This window comes from Oenanthe melanoleuca, chromosome 1 (genome assembly GCF_029582105.1).
Source record: "Oenanthe melanoleuca isolate GR-GAL-2019-014 chromosome 1, OMel1.0, whole genome shotgun sequence".
Classification (NCBI taxonomy): domain Eukaryota; kingdom Metazoa; phylum Chordata; class Aves; order Passeriformes; family Muscicapidae; genus Oenanthe; species Oenanthe melanoleuca.
In genome coordinates, this window is record NC_079333.1 from 85,929,257 (window position 1) to 85,953,666 (window position 24,410).

Below are 24,410 nucleotides of genomic sequence, written 5' to 3' on the forward strand. Positions count from 1 at the left end.
TCACAAATCCTTGTCCTCTCTAGCACAGCTGCTGGGATTTCTGCAGAGCTCTTATGGGTGTCAGGAAACCATATGCTGAAGTGCTACCCAGCCTGCTTGTGGGGAGTTTCCTACCAGTTGGAAAATGTAAATTCAGACCAAACCGTCACCACTGAATCTTTGCTTATGTAGACTGGGAAATTCAGAGTAATATGTGATGCTTCAGAGCAATGGAGCAAAAAATTAGCAGTATGTATTTTAATTATTATTTATGCACTATAGTGATAGCTTGTATTTAATTGTATTGTACCACTGAGATGTGCATGCTTTTAATTACTTTTCATTACTTTTTCCTTTCCTTCTTTATCAGCTTTTAATTTACTTTGGATGTTTACACTTGATAGTGCTTGATGAAAGAGATAAATGTACATACATTCATACAGAGGAACAGACTCTTCAGAAATATATTTGGAGTATGGGGGATATGGAGATAGATGTTGGAGAATTTTGAAGGACTGCAACAAACAACATGCCAGTATGTTTTGCTAAAGTGACTTATTACAGGCTTAAAAAGAAAAATTAAATATTGTCCCTAGCTGTGTTTTTACCAGGCTGTTCCAGCAGTGTGTCCTGAGGTTGTTTGACTTTATCCCTTCCTGCTTCACCTCTAGCTCAGATGATGAAGAAGACCCATGGAGCAAAGGAAAAGAGGAGTTAAATATTCCTCCACCTTTTGCATTTTTCCAATTCTTTGATTTTTTCATTCTCTTGGCATAAGGGGTCAGGTGACACTGCTGTCCCATGGGGCAGACAGCATCACACCTGCTTCTTGGGGATTCCCCTGTGCAAGGGAAGGCCTCAAAACAGAGAGGTTGAGGTTTCCATTCTTTGCACAGCTGCACAAGGCAAGAGCTTGGGCAAGAGAAATTACCCTTCAGCATTAACATGGCTTTCACATTGCAGAAAAACAATCCTCTGCTTTGCTGTTGTAGAGAGGAGGTGTAGCTGGAGTCTCAAGAGGTTTCTTGGGTTTCAAGGATCTAAACACAAACTTAGTTTGAGAGAAGGGCTGGATAATTTCTGTCCAAGTTTAGTAGCTGGATGCCTTGCCCTATTTATTTTATTTTTTATTTCTTGTTTTATAGGCACCTGCATGGTACTTTGGACAAGCATTAGACCTCTTTCTTTCCCCCATCAAGTCCTGCAGAACTTGGCAGGCTCTGATCCCCGTTGGAGCCTGCATTGCTTTTGAGCACATTGGGAAAATGTTTATTTTCTGTAACTTTTGAAAACTGAAGACCTATTCTATCTGTGCAGCTCACATTCTACTAAGCTTTCTACTGGGAGAACTTATTGGAAGCAAGCATGTTTGGGTTTTTTCCCATTCCTTTTGTTCTTCAGGATACATAATGAAGAATGCTCCAGCTTTGCCAGTTAATTGCTTCATGGCTGTTGTTTGTCAATTTGCCAGCAGGTTTCTGCTTAACTGCTGCCATTTGACATTGCTGAAACACAAATGCAGAATGATTGAGTTGCCAACATATCATTGAGTCTTCTGCAAGGGGGATTTTCAGCATATTAACGCTTCAGGCTTTCACGTCAGTATTGATTGCTGAAATAGAAAAGAAACCTTTGGCAGCATTCAGCATCGTGCCAGCATGGATTTAGTGGCAGGAAAAAGAAACTGGCTGTTGCCATTGACTGTGACTTCATCCCTTCCTTTCTTCCTTTCTTACATTTTTTTATTTCTATACTCACCCACACAGGGTTTTGAAATTTAATACACATCATAGCCAAATGCCAGTTAGCATCACAATAAACCAGCAGGGCAAATCAATTACTTGATGCAGTCAGACTTGAGGCTGTTTAATTTTGCAGCCACCTGCATTATTCCCAACCAGATTTCACAGCAGCTGGGGAGGGGGTGATGGCAGGGGCTCCTCACAGTGAAGGACAGGTCAAGAGCTGACCTGGAGGGAGGTGTGGGGTGGTGGTCTCTGCTGAGCTCATCACAGGACAGCCAGGCTGCCACCACACTGGTCCCTGGATGAATGGCAGAAGTGGCCACTGAGAAGCTGGGTGGTGTGGGGAGAGGAGCAGCATGATGCTGCTGGGGCCAGGCTTGGAAAGGGAGTTCCCTTCCCTGGGCATAGTGAGGCAGAAGGTGCCAAGATGGGGATGAGCAGGGACTTAGGTGGTGGAGCAGGGAGAGAAGGGCATGGCACAGGTGTGGTGCAGTGGCTCAGTGCTGTCCACAGCAGTGGCTGTGGCAGTGCTCATGCATGGAATGGACACAGGAAGGGCAAGGAGGTTTTGCTCTGCTGAAGCAGGGAGCAGGATGAAGGTGTGAGCTCCTGCAGCTCCTGGAGGAGCACCTCTATGTGCTTTGCCATGCCTGAACCTTCCCTGTCTCTGCTGTGCTGTAGTCTGATCTCTTTATATCCTGTTTTAGATTAGAAGGTTTTGCAGGAAGGACTATTCTGTAGGGCATTCTGAAGGTGATGATTTCTGACTGAAATGCTGTTGCATGGAACAAAGACCTGGGGAAATAGGACAGGGCATGAGCCAAGGTTCTGAAGGTAAAATGGGAAGGACATGCTCACCAGCAGGGCATCAGTCAGATATCAGTCCTGAAGACCACTTTTCCTTTGAGCTGGGAAAGTCAAGTGAAGAAGAGGGGGCTGGATAGGCCAGAACTGCCTGCACAAAGATTGTCAATGAGGAAGATAATCAGGGTCAGAGGAAGATTTCTAAGAACCACATTACAACCAGCAAACAGCGGCAGAGATTGTTTTTATTCTATTTCTGAAAGATGCTTAATGTTCCCTCCTTTCAGATGTAGTTCAGAGGAACTTTTTGAATCTGATCTACTCACTTATGAATAGGAATAATAAAGGAGAACTTGCAAGAATATGTTTCTTAGGAACCATTAATATAATGTGATCATGAAAAGCCCACTCAAAGCTAGATCTTTTGGCCAGAACAGATCATCAAAGAAGCTTCAAGAGTTTATCTTGGGTGTTTGGGGTTGGTTGGTTGGTTGGTTGGGGATATTTTGGGGTTTTTGTGGTTTTTGGTTTGTTTGGTTGGTTGGTTTTAATTGTGATATTAAATTTCTCTCTTTGGTTGTTTTGAGCAGACACTTTAAAGCCTTAGAATAGAACAATTAGCTTTATTTGGAAAGGATTAGAGGACATTGGTACCTGGGTCACAGTAAATGCAAGGTTTACATGAGATGCTCAAATCAAAATGGGTACATAGAGCCTTACAGAAAGGCTGAGAAATGTCTCAATTTTTCAGTAGGAGGGTATCTTTTCCACTAAATAACATGTTCACCTGAAAAAGTGCCTCTACAGAGTTTTTAGTTGAAAATCTGTGGTTCAAAATTAGAAAAGCTGTAGCTGATAATTGGAACAGTTTGTTTTGGAAGTCCTTCCCACTGTCAATTGCCCAGATTTTCTCTGAGTAGGGCAGTTCCTAGGTGACATGGTCCACAGATAAGCCCATGAAAGAGGAATACAAGCCCCTAAACTGCAATTTCCCACATTAAAATCTCCAAACAAAGCAATGCCAGATTTCAAATTTATGTCTGGCAGTTGGTTTGTTTTTCTTAAAAGTCTTCATTTGCATCAGGTGAAGGTAAAAACAGGGACTTGAATCATCTTCTATCCAGATCAATTAATTATCAATAAAAGCCAGCACATGTTGCATAAGAATGTAATTGATGAAGTGTGTGGATTGGATGGAGTAAAATCCACTTTCTTCTTCTGTACCACTGGGGGCTGTTGTCTTTTTACACAGTAAAATGAGGCTTGGGAAGAGAAAGTGGCTAAAAAGGTAAAGAAAGTGACCTGCCCTTGAATTGCTACAAAGATCTTGGGATTAGGAAGGTCCTGTCTAGGGTAAGTGATACAGAGCATTTTGCCGGGCATGTTTCTGGATCAGCAGTGTGCACCTGGCAGTAGTCTTACTCTTACTTTGATAAATTGTCTTCTCCCAGCATGAATTAAAGTAGTGATTCTTTTATTTCTAAATTACTACAAGGCTCTGTAGTCTTTCAGCTTAGTGTGAGGGTTTTTTTCTAGTTTCAAATGAGTAATGCAATCTATGCCTTACCTAAGGAGTTTAATGGTAGTGTATGCTTAATCTTTAAAATGCTGTGTAGGGGGCAAAGCTTTGCTTTCAAGGGAAATAACCATCCTGGCAGAGAGAAAAATATCAGTAGGATGCTGCCACTGGTTTGGCAGAGATTGTTTGATGCTTTGTTAGCTGGCTGTTGATTTTATGCTTTTTTAGTTATGTTTGAAGGAGCTTCCAAAATAACTGGTGTTTAAATGGGTAGCTCCATTCAGATACAGCAAAATCCAGAAGAATACAGAGCAAACAGAGGAACTGCAAATTGCTAACGGGGAGAGTTAGAACTGGGGACACATCTGAATGAAATTAAATCCCCCTCCAGACAACCTGGATAGTGCTCTGAAGAGCTGTGCCTGTTTGCCTGTCTCCTTCAGTGTGGGCTGAAGGCAGAAAGATCTGTCACACAGCTTTGCAAGAACTGCACAGCTACTAAAGCTTTTCCCATTAAAAAGGAGTGAGTTAATGCCTGTGTGTGAAGGTGCACTGAAGAAAGCTCCTCTTTGATCAGTGTGGTGTCTGCCTGCTGCAGTGACCATCTGGCACCCAGAAGCGGGCGGAGGCGCCGGCAGGCATGGGGCTGTGCTTCTCCTGCTCCTGCCAAAACATGCAGGTGTAGGAGCATAAAACACACCCACCAGAGCAGGTCCATTTAATGGGAAATGCCTCTGCTTGTGGCTTTAACAAATACCCTGACAAGTCATCCCAGCATCTCATTTTCTAGAAATGCAGTGTTTCTGTCAGGCCACTCCACCTTCCCCCTGGGGAAAGCATCTGAGTGTTATTTTAGGCACAGGAATGTCATCCAGAAGTACAGGCATAAGAAACACCTGGGGGAATAACAGGGTGTTTTATTAAATATAGCTTTACTTTTTCATTATCCCTATAGGACACCCCACTGACAAGCATGATGCAGAGCAGGGAACAGACTACTCAAAGGCATGTGTATGCAAAGAAAACGGTGTCATTTTTGTAAATACAACTCTGAAAAAAAAAGACTCTTACAGGAGGCTGACTTTGCAGGATCCCTCTAACATCCCTTGTGTTATATGCTGCTATATATTTGCAAGCTGACTCTTAGTTTGAATTCAATAAAATGAAAAATGGTATAGAATAATACAGCAATACACCTTTTCTACTCCAGTGTGGGTTAAAGAACTGTTACAGGACCAAAGCAGCAGGAAGCTGTGTCCAACACAGTTACCCCCTGCTCTGTGGGACTCAGCAGGGAGAGGAGCAAGTAGACAAGGGGGACAGGGGCTGCATAAATGGATGCTTCCACCAAAATGTTGTCCATGCAATCATAGCCTGGGTGAGATAATCTATCTTTCACTGGAACAAAACAAACTGTGGGAAGAATTCTTCACACTCAAGTGGCTTCCATCAAATAGGTTGCTCTCTTCTATCATGCCAAACAATGAACTTTTTAGGCTTTTTATCTTCTCATGGGCCATGAGTTTTTAGTAAGTTTGTTTAATTCTTTTAATGAGCGTGAAAGCTTCAGAGCTCTTTTTAGTTCTAAAAGAAAGATTTGAGGCATTCTGCCTACTCCACTTTTCCACAAGGACATTAATTCATAAGCAACAAAGAATATTATAACTGTTTACAGTAGCCCTCAGTGAGTAGCATGAGACTTGGGGATTTTGAAAGAAGTAAGAGTATTTGGTTACAGAATCAAAAGCTAAACAAAAAGCTTCAAACTCAAAAATGTTTGGAGTTGCTCAAACAAATACAATGAAAAATTAACAATTTGCCAGCTTTTACAACTCTGTGACTCATCAAGCTTGTATTGTTTTGTCTCTCTTCTGAGCTTCAGAAACCAAGCAACCCTGATGGTCAAAATGTCTAATATTTTACTTTTAGACATGTCCAGCTTTAGTTGTTTAAACATATAGTTCTGCTTACATAGGATATTTTGCAAATTAAGTGATTCTGCTTGGTGGTGTAAGAGGTACTGCAGGTTTCAGCTGAGCTACATGAGATGGACAGTGCCTGCTCTGATGTAGCACACCTATTTTCTCAGGCTTACCATCACATACATCCTAGTTTTCCTGAGATCCAGTGTAGAACATGCTGTGGCAGTCATTGGGGTAATTTGATAAATGACCATGGCTGATCAGTTTGATTCTAGCTAAATAATGGCTCTAAGAAAGATATTGGTGCTGGCTGGAGGTTGCTTAAAGGTGTTTGTTTTGTTTCCCCAGAGTGTTTCTCAGCTTCCCTATGGCAAAGCCCTGTACACATATGAGGGGAAAGAGCCTGGTGACCTCAAGTTCAACAAGGGGGACATCATCATCCTGCGGCGCAAGGTGGACGAGAACTGGTACCACGGGGAGCTCAATGGCAACCACGGCTTCTTCCCCGCCAGCTACATCCAGTGCATCAAGCCCCTCCCACAAGCTCCACCTCAGGGCAAAGCACTTTATGACTTTGAAATAAAGGATAAAGATCAAGACAAAGATTGCCTGACCTTCACCAAGGTAGGGGCACAGGTTTTTAAAGTGTTCAGAAATCTGTTTTGGAGGGAGTGATGGGGTACGTGTGGTGCTGGCAGCTGAGCCAGCTGCACAGGGCTGCTGGGACTGGTGGGACATCTTCCTACTTGTCCTGGCCTCCCTGCACTCTGTGACATAACTTGTGCCACAAATAGCAAGGCTGGTATAAAGCTAGTGAAGCTCAACAAGTAGAACTGGCTACATGCTTTCTGAGAACGTTTTTTTCCCCCTAAAAAGCATGTATTTCATCTGCATTGAAATGTTTCCCAAGAATGACTCAAATTTCAGAAAAAAAACCTAATGGAAATGTGTCTTTTAATGTTCTTTATTGAATCAGATGTTCCAATGTTTTAAAATTACATTCAGCTTCAAAATGTATATTGCATCATACCATATACCAATTAGCAGTTGAAATACACTATCATCATAATAGTATTTCCTATTTTAAGAACATAAAGACAGTAAAAAGCAGATATTTAAAAAAGAGTCTTTGAGGGTTTTTTTTAAACCAAAATGTTCAATAAATTCCCGTTGGAATGAGAGAAAACTGAGATATTGTAATTTCCTTTGGATTTAAAATGTCACGTTTTCTCTTTCACCCCCACCTCCCCACCTGCTTTTTGCCTCCCACTCCCCTCCCTAGCAATTTGTGTTGACCTTAGATGGGTTTCATGGATATCAAGAAACTCACAGTAAAATAAATCATATCCCCTATTGTTAATTTATGGCAATGAATGCCATGGAGAACCTGTTCATTGTCATTTTCTGTTTTATTTCAACTGTCTGTGGCTGTTATAGTATCACATAAAGTAATAACAGTTATGCTGAAAATGAATATGAAATAGATGATAAAAATATCCTTCACCAGGATTTTACTGACCTCCTCTTTTGAAGCTACTTATTATAGCTGAATGAATTATTTGCAGCATATAATTTTCTCACCGAATGTAACATCTTTTTCACTCATGCAGTGTTTCTCAACAGAAATGCAATTTCCTAGACTGAATACTTTCTCATATTTATTTAACAAAGGATTTGTAAGCACTTTTGTTCCATGGCAAGTGAAGTGTTTGATTGCAAACACTGCAAGCCCTGTGACTAGCCAGCCTCCCTGGAGCTGTGAATCTCTGTGAGAAAGTGGGCTGCTTAGTGAGAAGCAACAGCCGTGCACTAACAGAAAGTTTGCCAGAAGTTACCTCTGAGACCTTATCAGTAAATTTCTATTTTCTGGTGTGTTGTTTTTCTCACTGCCTGCCCAGAGGTACACTGGTGACTTCTGTGAGATGCAGTCTCCCTTGTCTGCTTAAAGTATTCCTTGCTTGCTCAGTCTTAAGAAATTTAATAGATATGCCAGGCAATTGTGGTCTTTTTTGTTAGAGCAGGTCCTTTCCTAGACACTTGTATTTGATGTATTTGGTGCCATATATTAGAAAACCTCCTTTACAATAACTACCTTTGTATGGTGATGGTTCTCATTTTCTCAGCTGTCCAATGTCATTCTCACATGGACCATTTCTTCCTGCTGTATAGCTCTACTCTCAGTCTCTCAATTTTCCTTGTTTTCACCCCTCATGTTACTGTCGGCATCCTTTTAGCCCTGATGTCTGTGTTTTCCCCAAGGAGCTTTGGTTTCTCTTCTACTGCTATTTTCTTCTTTAGCTCCTTCCACTACACACACTGTCACCTTGTAACAGTTTTTATGTCCTGCCTATTGTTCTCCCTGACAGTGAATAATCTATTTTTCATCTTGGGACTTCACCGTCATGTTTTCATCAGTTTTCTCCATGCTAATTTTGGCTGTCACCTGTGCTGATGAAGGTTCCTGTTTAGCCCAGATTATAGATCATCTGCTGATGCAGTCAGTTCCTCTGCACAGAGTCCTGAGCACTGCAGTGCTGTAGATGTGATTTGTCACTTTGAGCAATATGCACCACTTGAATGTCTCAGTTTGCATCTGAAGATGCTGGATGAGGTCTCAGCTTCATTTACCCTATTTGTTCTTTCCTCTGGCAGAGGGGTTACATTGGCATAACATTTATGCAAACTAATCTAACCTATTTCTGCAACTCATTTAAGGCTACCACACACTTGTGATTGGATTTTACTTATAAACATATAATGAAGAAGAGTTTTCCTCTAAAGAGAAGCTATAAGAAGGAAACTCAAATATAGGAATCTTCTGTATCTTTTTTTGTTGTTGTTGTTGTACTTTTGCTGGGCTTTGCTTTTTCCCACCCCCCTTATTACTATGCACTCAGAATATCTACTAGTGCAGTAAAAGAAAACAAAGGAAGGATATTTGGTGTTTCCGCTTCCTAATTTGTTTTGCTATATTTTTCAAAATGAAAATGTTCCATTGTTCCAGAGGTATATTGCCAGGAAATGAAGTCTACTTTACAAGATCTTCATGTGGAGTGCTGCAGGGTATTTCTGCCATTTACCTATTTTCATCTCCTGTAGATACAACCCTCTCCCGAAATAAAAGGCCAAAGATCTAAATGTAATATTTTTATGTGTAAGCATAAAATCAGAGAAAATTCTGTCTTGAGTATCCAGTGGAAAAAACAAAGCTCCCACCTGTCATTCTTTTACACCATTTGGACTGCTCCCTCAAGTCCTCTTTCCAGAGAAGCCATACATGCAGGCATAGGGTCTCACCTCTGCTTTCTCCTCTCTGCTGTCTGTAAGATGATAGAACATCCTAGATTTCCTACTTAATATGTTTTCCCTCAGTGTTTGGCAGTGATTAGCCAAACCAGGCTGTTATTTCTTCTCTGTAACAACTGGTTCCAGCCTTATGTCAACTTTGCACTAACTGAGCACCAGTAGCTTCAGAAGTTTTACTCCTGATTCTCCTAGTGTGTCTGTAATCATGCTGTGGCCTACAGAGCATGCTCTTGGGATATATTTATTTGCTCAGCTTTCTAATCTCTCCTGATGTGGTACCACATGGACATGGGATCCTGCTGGATCTGTTTTAAAAAATAATCTATCCTCCTCTGGGCTATGAATGCTGGTACAAACCATGTGCAAGAGGATTCTGCTCTCAGATATAGCAGTGCAAATCTGAAGTAGTTGCATGGTTATCTGTATAGTTGCTCCAGCCTTACACTGAGTCCAGTTTCAGCCCACACTTTTGTTTTGGTGTTCGACCACTCTTTGCATGCATCTTCACATGGCCATCAGAAGGCTGAGCAATACTGGTAGATGAGTCTCAGACCTGTCAAGGTATCATCAACTGTTCACCACGCTTCACTGCTCATCACATTTTTAACAACATCAACTCTTTCCTTCATTTTCCAACACTTTCATTCCCAGCCCACAGTGGTGTCTAACAAGAGCCGTGCCAATCTTAGAACCATCACATCCAATATTTGTTCCTGGCTGTGGAGCAGCCCCTCAGCATTCAGTTCCAGCAGCATTTGCTGTTCACAGAGGGACCATCCCCGCAATAGCTGGTGACAGGGATTCTCGTGCCAGCTGGCAAGAGCTGTGCCTGGACTCACCAGGCACCACGTGGTGCCATCCTGCCACCGCTGAGATCTCCCCAGTGCTCTAGATGGAGTAGTTATCTCTGCAGAATAGCAGGCACAGCTGCTCTGTATTGCTTCGTTAATGGCCATTAATGACTGGAATAAAAATCGGGCTGTGAATCATGACTGTTATTGGACACAATTTTGTGCTGTTTTCTCAGCAAAAAGATTCATTTCTCTGTCAATCAGATTGCTTTTTAAGTGATTTATCTTTGACTTCTTTTCTGATAATGATTATAAACTGGAACTGCAGGTCCCACATGCCTGTCACAAGGCTGATCCAGCCCTGATGAATAGAGAGAAACTCGAGCAAGAATGGGAGAGCAAATAATTAAAGGCTCTAGCAACAGGCATAAAAGGAGTATGACATATCTTTGTCCAAACTACAGTGGATACCATTGGCTTTTGAAATGAGATTTGAGGCTTGGATTCCTTTATGCTGCCTGGAAATCAATTTAGTCAATGCAAAATTGTGAAGTTCAGAAAGCTGAAGTGGTATGCCAAGAGATCTGTGGCGTTTTGCTATTCATGATCCTTTTGGGAACCTTTCTAGGAATTTATAAGTAGCATGGCTGCCCAACTAATATAAGGTTCTAAAATAGTTCATGCTGAAGCTTTCACCAGCTCGCTGAATAGAATGATGTTGTTGGCTGTGAATTCAAAGAAACTTTCTAGTAATAAAATAATTTCAAAAGATTTTTTGGAATTCGCGTTAATTCTGGAGATTTTCAACACCCTTCTTAAAACTAATTATGTAATGCAATTCTCAAGAATTTGCACTTTGCTCTCACACAAAGATTCTCGTTTTGAATGTCAGCATATCTCAGGATGCATTTCTCATATATGACCATATTCAGCAGCCAGGGCTGGCTGAGCTGAACGAAGTTCAGTGTGTGGAAATGCTTCCAGATTTCATACATGCACGGAAGGTAAAGTTAAAAGGGATCTTCATTGGTTAGCCATTCCCCACCCCATCCTTGAGCTAAATCAACATAGAAAAAGTCCCTTTCCTGACAGGTGTCTGTACAGCCTGCTCCAGGGATGAGATTGCACAGTGCCTCTAGCAAGGTGTGGGATTTTGCAGTTTAAATTTTTTTTTCTTAATTTCTTACATCTGTAAATAGATGCAAATACATTTATATGCAATGCTGGGTTAATAGTTGGACTCAATGATCTTAGAGGTCCTTTGTAACCTGAACAATCTATGATTCTATTCATACCTATATGTATGCACTTACAGACATAAGATTATACAAGTGCATGTAGTGTAGACTACATCACATTTTGTGTTTTTTAAAAACTCTTTTAGGGAAATAGTTGAGCAAATATAAAAAGTAGGAACACTCATAGCAGGTCCCTGAAGTGATGCAGTCGTTCTTTTTCCTCGTTTACACCCTTTACCTAGATTTTAAATTTATGCTAATCGGTCTTTTGTAAGAGCATGTGGAAGCTTTGCAGAGATGCATTACTGTCAGTTCTTTAAACAGATCAAAAATGGTCTGTGCAGACAGGGCTTTGGAAGGGAATGCTAGCTGTTTCTTCAGGAAATTAAATGCACAAATTCTTTTTGCATCCTTCCAGCTGTAATAAATAGCTGAAGGACTCAGTTTGTAGACGTTTCTATGAGCTTTCCCCTAATGGATCATTCAGATGAATAATTCAAAGAAAACATTTAAACTATTTCAGAGTGCACGTGTTCAAAATGCACATGTTCATAAACTACAAAGTACATCACATCTCATCTCTGTTCTGGTCATTTTTCTATCAATGCAAATCCATGGTCTGAACATCCTGGATCAGGAATTTCTGGGGTTTTTTTCTATGTGAGAAGTATCTGCAAAAAAACCAGCTGCCCTTGCCTGGCTATTTCACATCAGTATCTTGTTACATATGCATATGCATATGCAGCTCTTATTTTCACAGAGTGAGTCGTGGAAATAAAGTGAGATTGGCAGGGAACTCTGGAACTCTGTCTTAGCTTTCTGGAGGAAGAGATTTTCTTCTTTTTTGTAAATTTCTGCACAGGAGCAGAGGAAGATTGGATGCCATGAGGGAACAAAGCTGACTTCCCAGCTCCTTTCAGCTCACTCCTTCCTTTTCTCGTAGGGGATCTGAGCATCCAGGCAGAGCCCCATTGAGAGGGCCACCTTCCACAGCTGTTGTAGAAAGCAGTGCTGGTTTAAACCTGGGTTTAGTATGATGACCCCAGAAGACAAGGATGGTAGCAGAAATCCATTGACAGACTGAGTAGTTCAAACCGGGAAAAGTCAGAGCTTTGTTCTAGTCACTTGCGCTTTCCTAATGACTTGTACATTCTGAGTTTGAACTATACCAAGTGAAAATTAGAGCAATCTTGATCTAGTTTGTACTTTGCTTTATCTCTTATTTTATAATCACAAAGAAGTTTGCCATCTCCTGAAATTCTTATAAGGTCCCCTAAATTAAATACAATATTAAAATGCCATTTGTTTTCAGAAATGAACTTGTATCTAAACTGAAGCTGATCAAACAGATTAATGCAATTTGGTTTTTTTGTCCTGTTATTTTTGGCTTTCTCTCTGCTTTGCAATTTTACCTTATAATTTTTATTTTTTTTAAAGAAAAACTGACATTCGGTGTGTCATCAGTATAGGCTTGTTGCAGAGCACCTTGTACTATTCCTTGTTGGAAGTGTTTCCAGGACTACCTGTACTGTACTGGTGCTTCCCTTTGAATTGTGTTAGAGCAGACAAGCATCACAATAGACCCTTGGATACACAGGAGCAACTTCATGCTGAGGAGTTTTCACCTGTGATTTATAGGTGACCTCTTGGGTCAGACATTCTTCTCTGCCCCTAATGAAGCCAGGAGTTTCCTATTCCCACCTGCTGTGCCCAGCCCCTTGGAGCTGCTGACAGTCAGCATGAGCTGCACCTGTCTGCAGGGTGCTTCAGGGCACTCTGAGTGGGATGCCTGGGATAAGATGCTGGGCCAGGGATGCTGCTAGCCCAGGATTCAGGAAAGACTTTACCTGGTTTGTGACCTCCTCTGTGTACTCACTCTCTAAGCTGTCATGTGGGTAACTTAAAATTGGCATCTTTCTACTGAAAATATCTGATTATCTGTATCTCTGATTTTAGGATGAAATTTTGACAGTCATCAGGAGGGTGGATGACAACTGGGCAGAAGGAATGCTGGGTGACAAGATTGGCATTTTCCCTATCCTCTATGTTGAGGTAAGTTTATAACATGTGATGGTGGATGTTGGTCTTGAAATCCTGTGGGGGTTTTGTGCCTACAAGGGCAGGATAACCTCAAATAATTTTGTATGAGAAGGATAAACTAAAATAGAATTACTGAAAAGGGAATTTTTTGGTTGCTGTCTGCTGAGGCACTATGGGGGTACACCCAATTCAATTTAAAGTGATCAGCAAAATATATTCCATGAACTCCTTCTAGAAGCTTCCCCTTTGGTGTAATCTCTACAGTGCATAGGGAAAATAGGGGAGGATGATTGCAGTTGGGATACCTTGCACACATCTGAGGAGAGATGTGAGTTTTGGGCTGGTGGAGAGCAGCAGTGCATGTTGAGCCATGCTCTGGATGCACAGACCATAGAGGGGTGCTGTGGGTGCCCTCTGCCTCAGCAGGGCTCAGGCACCTCCACCCATGTGCCCAAGGGCTCTCAGTCCCTGTGTGCCAGACCCATCTTTATCCTGAGCTCTTTCCTGTTGTAATTTCAGGGTTTTTATTTCAGAGTAAATGCTCAGATTTCACTTGCTCTGTGCAGACCTGTGGTTCCACCTCTTCCCATGCTGCCCATCCTCCTGCTGGTGGTGCCCTTCCAGCCAGATGCTTGGGACCAGGGCTGCAGCCAGCAGTGGTGGCCCTGCTGGTGCAGCTCTGTTGTCCAGGTGCCAGGCAGTGTCTCCCAGGAGCTCTCCTCCCTCATGGGTAAACCAGGGTTGCAAACAGCAGATGGGCACCACATGCATGTGTATTTTTCTAAGGTGCTGCCACTCTGCACCCAGTACTCAGAGCTGCATCACCCTGACTCTGCTTCTGTCTGGTGCCTCTCTGTAGTGAAGAATCCCTTGTGCCCACAGCAGAGCCTGCTTTACTGTGTGTGGCTCTGTGCCCACCTCCAAAATTACTTACAGATTTCTTAGTTAGTGATTGGAGACAAAATAGAGATAATTAGTGCCTGACTACCTAATTATTAACTCCGACAATGACCAATTTGGAATAAACCATCATTAATATACATTGCATTCCCACAGTTGACAAGAATTATAATATTAAAACCAGAATGTGTAGGAGCTGTTATTGGGAAACCAGCTGCCTCACATAAGTTAATGAATAGTTTTCTTCTATTCTGAATGTGTAAGACATGTTCAGTTTGTTGTGATTAAATGAGAAAGCTGAGTTTCTCCCAGATTTCATCCTTTTCCCTGTTCTGGGAAAGTGTTCTGAATTTTGAATTACTGTCCTGAATTTTGCTGCAGAAGGGGTGAACTGGGGACCTCTGCACAGCCAGCCACCACTGCACCTCACCACCTTTCCCCAGCTCTAGTTTAATCTGTAGGCTGGCACTGGCTAGGCACTGTGCAGCATCCGGATCCTTCTCCCAATCCTAGGTATCTGTTCTCCATAATTACTGCTCTTGGAGGGTGAAAGGCTCTTAACCTCAGAAGAACAGCCTGTAGAGAACATGTACAATGTCTTGCTGAAGGTCTCCAAGCACTAGCACATCCTGGGTGGCCATGGAGGAGCAGGAGGTAGCACTGTGAAGAGTCAGAACAGTGATGCTTGCAGATTCTAAAGAGATGCAAACAGCCAGGTAGCCAGAACTAGGGGCCAAGAACACATGCAGGAATGTCTGAGTGCATGTACATTCACACCAGACACACACACAGAGTAGGTAAAGTAAGTACAATTGTATACACTTACGTGCATATTCATGTGTATACATGCACCTGTATTTCATCTGTATAAATTTGAGATCTGGAGACTTGAAAGGCCTGTTTAAATTAGATACATAGGTGTCATGGCCATAATATCTGTGCAGTGGTTTGTAAAACCAAGGGAAGTAATCCTCCAGACTACAATATTGACTACAACATTTCATCCACATAGTGGATGAAGGCTGCCTTCTGAATATGAGATGAGCATATGCAAGTATTCAAGTGATACAATTATGTTGCTGTTGCCAGTTTCAGATGTACTTTGCATTAAAATTAAAAGGAATCAGCAGGTCAAGTCCCAAAGAAGTTTTGGAAATCTCAGTGCTGATATTTATAAAATAATCCATTAAACAAGTAGTACTTGAATCTAAAAACACTCAAGTCTGTCCAAGTCCATTACGTGGTTTTCAAAATCTTGGCAAAATGTGTAGAATAAGCAAAGTTTGATTCTCACAGTAGCCTTCCATTTGTGTCAGTTGATTGGCTGAAGTGTGTGGGATTTCACATGGCATCCTAAGCCCTGCACTCTGGATAGAGTGAATTCCAGCTTGGCAGGCTCTGATGTCCCCAGTTGCTCCCACGGCCCAGACAAGAGCTCTTACCCTTGCTATGCAAGCCAGAGCATTAGCAAACAAGCTAGTCACTGAGGATCTCAGGGTTTAGCATGCCAGGGCTACAAACAGTGGATATAATCCTTGTTGTGGCTCCCTGGGGTAACACTTTATCTTGGCAATGTGCTGCCATACCCTTCAAACAGGTGCTTACAAAAGCCACAAAAGGCTTTTGCAGGTGCTTACAAAGCTTTTGCAATGGGTGGTGAGGTTGGTTGTCTGTACAGTCATATGAGTGTAATGTGGCATATTCTTTATGCCCTACAAGTGTTTAGCAAGGGTGCTTCCATTCTGCAGAGAGGCTTTTCCCTTCCCCTGTAGTATTATCTCTGTCCCAACCTCAGAGAAGCTACACGTGGATTAGGAACAAATAGTCACAGCTCACAATGATAACTTCTACAGCACAAGTCACAAACAATATGTTCTGTCAGGGAGAGTCGGGGCTATTGTTTCTTCTTACTTTGTTGTTGTCCTTCATCTTCAGTAGAAGTCATCTGGGCTGATAATTTACGATTTAATTTGTCTACAGAAAAAAAACCACAACATAATGAAATCCTCAATGTGCCTTCTGTCCTGAAATAAGCATCTTATTAATAATATGTATAGTCTGAAGTCATGCTCTTGCTAGGAGGAGTTTTGGACCTGCAAGGAATTCAAAGTCCTGACAAAATTTCTTTTATTCTACTGTCTTCAAGCTAGCTCCTTCATTCTTAATAACTGCTGTTACTATCTCTTTTTGAAAGTTTTGTTCTGCTGCTATGTGTAAAATTGAGAATAATGAAGAATAAAGTGTGGCCTAATAGATTTAAGTATCTGGGAGTGAAATTTGAGGGCAATGGTGTGCCAAGTATTTGGAGGGACACATCCTGCTCAGATGAGCAGGAACTGGAAATTCAAAAATCTGCGCTGTTAGTGCAAAATTTCTGCATGCAACCCCCAGATTAAAAAGAAGATTGACCAAGATCAAGAAGCCTTATGAGTCAGAGGTAGAGGAAGGCAATTATGTTGGGCGCTACTGTGACTGTAATATCAGCAAATTACAATTGATGAAGTGCCAACCCATTGTTATAATGTTTTATGGCAGCAGGAGCACTGAAAGCTGTGATTAAGTAATATTAGGAGCTTTAAAATTCTTTTTACAGAGCAGTGAAGCAGAGTAATGAGGATCTTTTCTTGTTCTTCACAGTCAAAAAAGAAAGAAAAAAGCAGAAAGGAGTTCTAGGAGAAAGAGGGAGGAGGAGAATGGGCAGAGCTGATGGTTTCAGTGTCCTGCAGCATAGGTCCAGAAGACTCCCCAGGGAAAATAATTCTTGCAAGCCAGTGTTTAAAGAGAGTCCAACCAGAAGTGAAAATAAAATAAAATCCAAAGGCAAATGCATTTCTTAAAGAAAACAATTATTTTTCATTCCAAAATTATCTTTGCAGAGCAGCCTGTCCATTTAAGTTTTGTGCTGTACTACAGGATCTAGCAGTCATCCTGAAACAGCTTAACCCATACAGGGAAAGCTGAGGATGTTAAGTAGTGCCACAGAGGCCCATCCTCCCAGCAGAGGAAGGTCCTTAGCTGTGTAATTATGTACTTTGCTGAGGCCATCCTTTAGTTAGCTTGCAAATGAATGCCATTGGTTTATACTTTCAGTCTGGATGGCAGATTTTGTCCATTTTTTCTCTATATGGGGATTCCCATCAGCCTTTTCCCACTATGCTGGTGTCCCCAGTGGTACTCATCACAGTTATATTGTTGAAAACTCAGATGTGTCTGCATGTGTATTTCTAGCTCTAATAGCTGTTTTGACCATTTTCAACAAATAATTGTTGCCCTGTCCACTTCTTGTCTATGCTTTTTTTTTGTCCTCAGTCTGTTTGGTTTCTCCTTTCAGCTGCAGGACAGATGGGTCCCTATGGGACTCTCATAATGAAATTCAACCTTGATGTCTGACCCATCATTTATTTTTGTGTGGTCTTGGTGGCAACACACTCTGAATCTTTCAAAGTATCTTTTATGAAAGCCTTCCAAAAAACCTGAAGCATTAGATGTTCATTAAGTAGTAACATTTGTTTGGTGCCCTTTTCAAAAAGAACATGCAATCTCTGTTTTTAAGGACTGTCAAAATGGTTCATTTTAGCCTTGCAAGTATCATTTAATGTGAATAAAAATGGAAGCTTTTGAAAGGTGGGTAGATGGAAACTAATGTAGATGATTTTAGAAAAGCTGACTTACTAAATCTCAGAGGAGCAAATTCATCCCAGTAGTAAGTAGGTGTAAAACTAATGAGTTAAGAATTATACTCATTAACATCACAATTGATTTTTTCTGTTCTCTCTCCTTTTGTATGTCAGATAAAAATGGAAAAAGAGCCTTGTAAAGCTGACAAAAATGTAAGCTCTAAGAGATGTTCAGCCAATTTCTGTTGAAAAGCTTTATTGATATGCATTTTCAAGTTTTATATGTATATTGTTTTAAGAATTTCATTCCTGCACCTTCACAGCTTCTAAAAAGTTGGTCCTGCTTGTTTTTATCCTGTATAGTATATTATAGATAATTCCAAGATACTTCTTGGTATCAGATTTCTATGTGAATGAAGTATAAAATACAGTTCTCATGCTTCACATTCAAACTAAAACATGCAGAATTTGTGTTGTAGGCTGCAAGAAGGACCTCTATTTTCACATTAATCTATGAATAAAACTCATTGATTTAAAGTACTCTTACATGCATACAAAGTAAAATAATCTATGGAAGTTCAAATAAAGATTATGTTAGCTGAGAAAACTAAGAGAATTAGCTGTCAGAGGTGAGAAGATTAAATATACAACATAACATATATATTTGTCTATTATGCATATATTATTTAAATATATACACAAAAATTTTTAATCTGTGGCCCATCTTTTCTGCATAACAGCTTGATTTCTTATGTTCCCTTTTGCTTTTATAAATAAAGGACCTTGTGCTCTTTGACTTAATTTCCTATGTAAAATGTAAATTAGCATGACTTAGGGCAGAAAATTTGGGGTTTTTTTTAATTCATCACATTCCTTTTAAGTTCTCTGTTGATTTCTAGCACCCTCCATAAAGTGATCGTTCATACAGATTCTCTAACACTTTCCTCCATCTTCAGGATACAAAACTGAGCTGCACTGTCACCTTTTTATTTAAATGTCAGGTTTCCCTGGACTAGCAGAGCACCTCAGCTCTGTAGACCTTTAGGAGTCACTCACTCCCTTGAGCTGTGTCTGGACAAGTCAAAGCAGGGCTGCTTCCTGGTTTCTTTGTCAGGGAACACCACGTTTACACTGAAGTTCATCTCAGGTGGTGCCACAGAGGGGAAGCCTGCATACAGAGATAGGTAGGAGTATTGTCATATTTGACTCATCCTCCAGCCCAGACAATTGTGAGATCTGTGTGAGCCACGGTGAGAGCCAGCATGTAAATTTAGACACAGCTGTAGGTTGTGGAAAATTGCCTTTTGAGAACTGACAGTTTTAGTTATAGGTCTTCTCTTGATTTTACTTTTGCCTACTTTCATTTGAATGAACTCAAAATTATTCAGATTTAATGTGTTATGACCAATATTTCTATTCATCAAAACCAGATCCGAGTTGTTATCACCTCTTATTGTTTCAGGGCCTGTTAAACCAGAAATTTGCCAGCTGTCATATCCAAAAATATCTTTCCCACCCACCCCTCCTAATTATGAGTAACATCTGAATTTCCTAGACCGTGTTTTGTAAAAATAACTCTCTGGAGCAATTTATAGCAAAAAAAGGTTTCCAGCACAACCAACTTAAGCACACAAGCTTTGCAAATAGGCAAATTTCCTGAGTCTTTCAAAGCCATAGATATCAATTCTATATATCTGTCCAGGGCATTTTTGAAGTGCTGCTTCCTAGATGCCAAAAATTAGATTCCTAGGTATCTAAGTTGATCTGATAACAAGACTTTGGTCTATAGCCACAATCCACTGAAGGACTTCCAGCACTTCCCTTGCAAAATTGTGATTGTCATCCTGCCTGATGCAAATTGATTGGGGTCTGGCCTATTGTGTTTTGCATCTGTTGGTGCTTCCCTGTGCTCTCAGCTCATCAGCCATTCCCTTCACCTCCAGATCACCTGAACCATCCTCGTGCTTTAATATATGTTTTCTGGTTCTGGGTGCAATTCTGTCTCATTTCTGTTATTTCTATGCTGAGTTTTGGGTTCTGCCTCAAAGTTTTTGTTCTTCTGTTACGATTGCAGGGTTGCTTGTGAAACAAGACAAGCACTAGTGATGATCTTGGAAGGACCAAGTAAATAGATAGCACATCTCTTAGAGATAATTCTGCTTGTGCAACAAATGTGTTGGGCTTGCCAGTGGTGCTCAGAAGCCTCACAGCACACAACCATTGCAGTAGCAAACTCCTGCAGTGGTGCAGGTTTCCAAGCACTAGAAATTAGCACTCCCAGTTGAGCATACCCATTGTTTACTTTATCTCCTGCTGCACTGTTTTTGAGTGTAAAACCAGCATTATTGTGATCTGACAAAAGCAATGGCTGCTGCCAAAGGGATTGTCCTGCTTTTGCCTCATGTGTAACAATTCTTTCCTTCTGCCCTCCATGTTCTAGGAGTGCCAGATATGTCTGCATGCTGAGATGAATCAGTTTTAGTTTCCAGTCTTACCTGTTTCATCATCCCATTTACTGCATAGTCACCTGAACATCCATGCTGATGCAGGGCAGAAAGAGGGAAGATGTGAAAGGAGGCTGTTTGGTATCTCACACTGCAGAAAAACATGTCTATGAGGGCAGCAACTCCCACTCACAGTTACCCTGCAGAGATTGCTGCCATTGCACTGCACTCTAAGCCATCATGCCAAAGTGGTGAGGAATGTGAAACTTTGTGCAAGCAACCTCTTCCACCTCCTAGTTGTCCCTTAACTTATTTAATTATTTTATTAAGTTATAATTTTATGACAAAGCACACTAGATACTTCATAAACCAGGTTAATAATATTAGTTTTTGCTTAAGTGAGGCTGGAGGGAGTGTCCTGCTCTAAATCTGACTTTGAAGTCTTCCGATCTGTTTAGACACAATTGAATCAAATTGACAGGAAATTTCATGAGAGAGCTTTCTATAATAGAATTTTTCTGTAACAGAATTTTTCTGGAAACCTTGGGACAAAGCAGGAGAGGTGCCAGAGCATTCAGACAGTGATAGACTCATGCTGGAGATATTCTCCTCTTACCACGTGGCTAAAGGGATGGCACTTAGGCAAGAGACAGCTCTGTTTCTCAAGAGGAAAGCAATCATGCAGGAGGGAGAGCACTCCCTGATGGTCATCTCGTTGATGACCATTTTCTCTGATCTGCTTCAACCTCAACAACATAGTAAGGAACTTACAGTCATGACTTCCTCTTATATCCTTTTTCTTTTCTTTTCCTAGCCCGGGAGGAAGGACTATGATTCTAACCTTTGACAAACAATTTCCTCAGCATCTTCCCTCCTTACTCCAGTCTACTGCTTAGCTTTGTCTGTTCCCAGCCAAAGGCTTTCACTTCCATAGGTGCATTGCTCAGAAAAGACGTGTGTGGTTATATTGATTTGGTGGATGCAAGGTTTTATACTCCTCAATATATGAACTGTGGGAGTAGAAAAGAGCTATGGAGATGATTAATACTGAATTCCTGGAAATCTTCCTGGCCAGATGAGATCTGAGAGCTCTTGGTACTGACACTGAGCTTCTCTGCACTATAGCATCTGGGGGGCTGTCATGGTTTAACCCTGACAAGGGTTAAACCCTAAGTTACTGCTTAGGGTCATGCTCTGTCTCAAGCACAAGGTTTTGTCATATAGGGGTCCTTGAAGGCACTAAAGCACTCCTGAGGGCTGAGTTTAAGGTAAAGTAAAGGCAGCTCCACACCATTCCAGTGACACACAGGTCTGCCTTTGCACGGAGGAACTCTCGCTAAGCACATACCTGAGTTTTCAGAGTAGTACACAGTACACAGTTAAGTGTGTTACTTTCTCTTTGGCCACTGGTTAAAGAGGGAACAATCTACTTTTATGGCAAGTAATAAAGACATTGCCAGTGGGAATTACATCCTCATGAGTGGTTCCATTCATTCATGTGGCTGGCAGTTCTACCAGTTTTATCCAACCTGATTGCTGAGCATTTGCAAAGATCAAACTCTCATCAGGTCATACCCTGATTATGGGTACATTCTTTTTGCATCCCTAGCAAATGCAGATGTGCCTCATTCTTGACAGTCTGATGTGGTCATTTGCTGCTACTCCTTTCTTTCTCTCTGGAGCCTTTTTCTGTCCTCTAGAGCCCATACAGCTCTCCTTTACTTGCAAGCCTTTGCTTACTCATTACTCTCTCTGCCCATTGTCTTTTATTTATTACTTTCAATGACAATCACTTTGTCAGTTTTTTTAAATCCCAATTTTCTTCCATAGAGCTCTGTTCTTCCTTGTTGTGATGAATGCTTCAAACATCCACATCAGCATTGCTCCTCCAGATTCTTCTCTAAAATTGTTCTTGGCTGTGATGGCTAGAGAAGATGTACGTTCTGCAAAATCCCCTGTCCATCTTGCTGATAAGAGTGGTACATTGTATATTTTGTCTATAAATATTCATTTGTCTCTTGTCCCCATCCTAAATTGTACTTTTTTGGGCCAAGAGCTGTCTTGTTGCTCTATGTTTACATAATGCTACTCACAATGGAATTCTGATGCATTATGGGAGCTTTTCAACATTTAATGGCAAAAATAATATAAGTATGAATAAATGTCTCTGTGTGTCTTCATCACACAATGTGGTCACAGTTTGCAAAATTTCAGCTTTCTTGGGACAACTTGTCTCTCTGCCTATGGAAGGTAGGTGTAATGCAGGACAGCCTGTTTTCAGAAAGGAATGTGTTAGGAAAATATTTGAGCTTGAGTAATTCCACAAACAGGAAAAAAACCCCAGTGTTCTGCAGTTTCAGAAAGATTTCCTACTGTGCACATTTTTTGCTAGCCCATTCCTTTTGCCATCTGAGAGCTCAAACAGCATGGCCTAGAGCAGTGGTTTTCCAAATTCCTTCCACTTGTAGCATACTAGCATAAACAGCATTTGCATATGGATGTCATAAAAGTGACTAATGCTGGCAATCATCGTACTTTATTGCAGTAATGTGACACATGTGCCTGAGCATCCTAAACGATCTGCTCCAAGCTCATTGGGGCTGAAGAAATGGCACATCTCTTATCTAGCAGTGACACTTCTGGCAGAGCAGGCTTGGACAGAAACCAGAACATTGATCCAGCTCCAGGTACAAGAGGCAAGGGCACTAGCTGCTTCACTGCATGATTCCACTGTGCTGGGCATGCATCCTTTACCCTAAACAAGAAATTAAACTCAAAAAGTTGAACAAGTAACATTTCTAGTTGGATGGCCAGAGAGTTCAATGTACTTTTGACTCTCTGTTGAGCTGTTGGCAAGTCAGTGAAGAGACCTCTCACTCTGAACTCAACCTTGCCCCCAATCATATTTTAACATCTCAGACTCTCCAAAGAGGTCTATAAATAGTTCTTTGAGGTGAGGGGCAGTGAGCCATGCCATAAGTGTGAGGTTGAGTGCTGCCATTTTCAGTCAAGAATTTGCAAAATTTAGGGAATTTATCACAGTTCACCCTTGTCTGATTTTTCTTCTACAAGGTGAGGGGGAGAGTTGTGAACCAAATTGCATCATCATATAGCACAGAAAGCTTATTTTCATATCTTACTGGCTTTCAGTTACTGGCCAGGCTTCCAAAAAAACTGAGATGTGCCTGTTGTGCAGTGTGCAATATGCTATGTGCCACAGCCCCTGCCCCATAATGCCATCCCAATCCATTGTCCACCTTTTAGCAGTACGACAGAAGTACAGAGGTCTCCAAGGTGAGACAGAGTTATGTAAAAATTGTTTTAAAATAATTGGTCACTGCATAGAGCAAAAAAGGATGCAAACTAATGCTCCCACTGAGGAAAAAGAGCCATGCTGCTGTACCAGGCATCAGCACATGCAGGAAGAGGGTGCTTTAAATGTGCAAGCAATTCAAAGCAGAGTTTGCACTGTAATAACCACAGGAGACACAAACTCAGACTGTCAAGTCATGTCTCTCTCAGCACAATTCCTTTTTTTTCATCTGTATGCATAGTTATGAAGACCAGTCTCCTTGTCACACAACACAAACAATTAATGTATTCTGGTGCATCTGCCCATTTCAAACACACATAGTTCATCTCCCATTTCACAGCAACATCTCAGAGCTGTCCCTCTAGGGAGTCGTCCAATGGCTTGGTGAAACAGCAACACAATATATCCTGACTCATACTTTCACCCCAAGAGGCAAGTAGTAAACCCAAAGGCTGGATGCATCTCTCCAAAGACATTTTGTGACAGACAGTTGACATCCATTGGTGTTGGCTGCTTCCAGAGAAACATGTACTGTGACCCTGGAGCTGGTGCAGGAACCCTCTACCACAACCAGCAGCCCTGCTTTATAGCCAGCAGTAGCAGGAGCTCCATGCACACAGAATCTAACTATACAGCCCCATGGGACATCACACTATGGTAAATGCCCTGTACCACATCCAACATTTCTTTTCTGTCTTGTATTTGGGAAGCAGAAGCCAGAACATAATGTAGTAAAAAATGCCTCCTAAATATAGTACACACAGGGCAAAGGCTGTTTATCACAACCCTTTA

At 41.3% G+C, this 24,410-nt stretch overlaps 1 protein-coding gene across 1 annotated transcript in view; it reads left to right on the forward strand.

Moving 5' to 3' along the window:
• The window catches only part of SH3RF3 (SH3 domain containing ring finger 3), a 241,159-nt gene that overhangs the window by 144,794 nt on the left and 71,955 nt on the right, over positions 1-24,410 (forward strand). The window contains exons 2-3 of the mRNA XM_056499356.1: positions 6,318-6,593; positions 13,261-13,356. Of these exons, the coding sequence (XP_056355331.1) occupies positions 6,318-6,593; positions 13,261-13,356 (372 nt within the window). The remainder of the gene's footprint in view (positions 1-6,317; positions 6,594-13,260; positions 13,357-24,410) is intronic.